The sequence below is a fragment of the Plasmodium gaboni genome, chromosome 9 (genome assembly GCF_001602025.1).
Source record: "Plasmodium gaboni strain SY75 chromosome 9, whole genome shotgun sequence".
NCBI classification, from domain to species: Eukaryota; Apicomplexa; class Aconoidasida; order Haemosporida; family Plasmodiidae; genus Plasmodium; species Plasmodium gaboni.
Genome location: NC_031489.1, coordinates 313,263 through 314,306, shown reverse-complemented (window position 1 = coordinate 314,306; position 1,044 = coordinate 313,263). Strand labels below are relative to the sequence as shown.

The 1,044-nt window shown below is 13.7% G+C and overlaps 1 protein-coding gene across 1 annotated transcript in view; it reads right to left on the bottom strand.

Moving 5' to 3' along the window:
- PGSY75_0908800 (putative transporter) overlaps positions 1 to 10 on the bottom strand; it is a gene marked incomplete at both ends in the record, with an annotated part of 2,058 nt that extends 2,048 nt beyond the window's left edge. Inside the window, one exon of the mRNA XM_018785504.1 lies at positions 1 to 10. This exon is cut by the window's left edge and continues 1,818 nt beyond it. Coding sequence (XP_018641845.1) covers positions 1 to 10 — 10 coding nt within the window.
- Between the last annotated feature and the right edge of the window lie 1,034 nt (positions 11 to 1,044).

Below are 1,044 nucleotides of genomic sequence, written 5' to 3'. Positions count from 1 at the left end.
AAAAAAACATCAAAATTTAAAATAAACATAAAAATATAATGTAAAATATTAAAAAATGTATATATTATAAAATTTTTTTTTTTTTATTAATTATTAGCAAATATATATAACTTCCCACATATCTATATATATATATATATATATATATATATATATATAAATATTACATATATATTTGAGGTATAATATGTTATAATATACATTCCTTTTTAGATATATATAATATATATATATATATTTCCTATATTAATTTTTTATATTATGTTATTTTTTTTTTATGCTCTAATTTCACAGTTGAATCTTTTCCATTTAAATAACAATTAATATATATAATACACTGTGTTGTATATATAAAATATTTGCTCTTTTAATTTACCTTTTATTTATTCTTTTATTTTAAATGAATTATCAAATATAATAACTTATTTTGTGGGTGGCGTAAAAAAGAAATAGTCCAGTTCATTTGACATATATATATTATATAGAACAATATGAAAATACTTATTTAGAATAAATCATATACAAAGAAAATGAAAGAAACGCATAATTTTCTAATCCTTTTATCATATTTTGGGATGGAATTTAATGTATAATAATATTTTTTCTTCAATAATTATCTACATATATGTTATATATATGACAATATTTTTTCATAAAAAATATTAATAATAAACTTTTTTTTTTTTTTTTTTTTTTTCTGTAGCTATCATTTTATCTATATATATAAATATATATATAATATTATTATCCTTTTATTGATTCATATATATTTCACAACATAACACTGTAAAAATATAAAAATCATTTTTATTTATTATTATGAAAATATTTATAGGGATCTGCATATCAAAAGGACAACGAAAATACTATAGAAAATAAACTCATAGAAAATCTTTATAAATTACAATTAATAGATAGTTACGATACGTAAGTAAAATATGTTTTTAATAAAATATAAAATATAATATATATATATATATATATATATATATATATATATATTTTTTTTTTTTTTTTTTTTTTTTTTTTTTTTTTTTTTTTTTT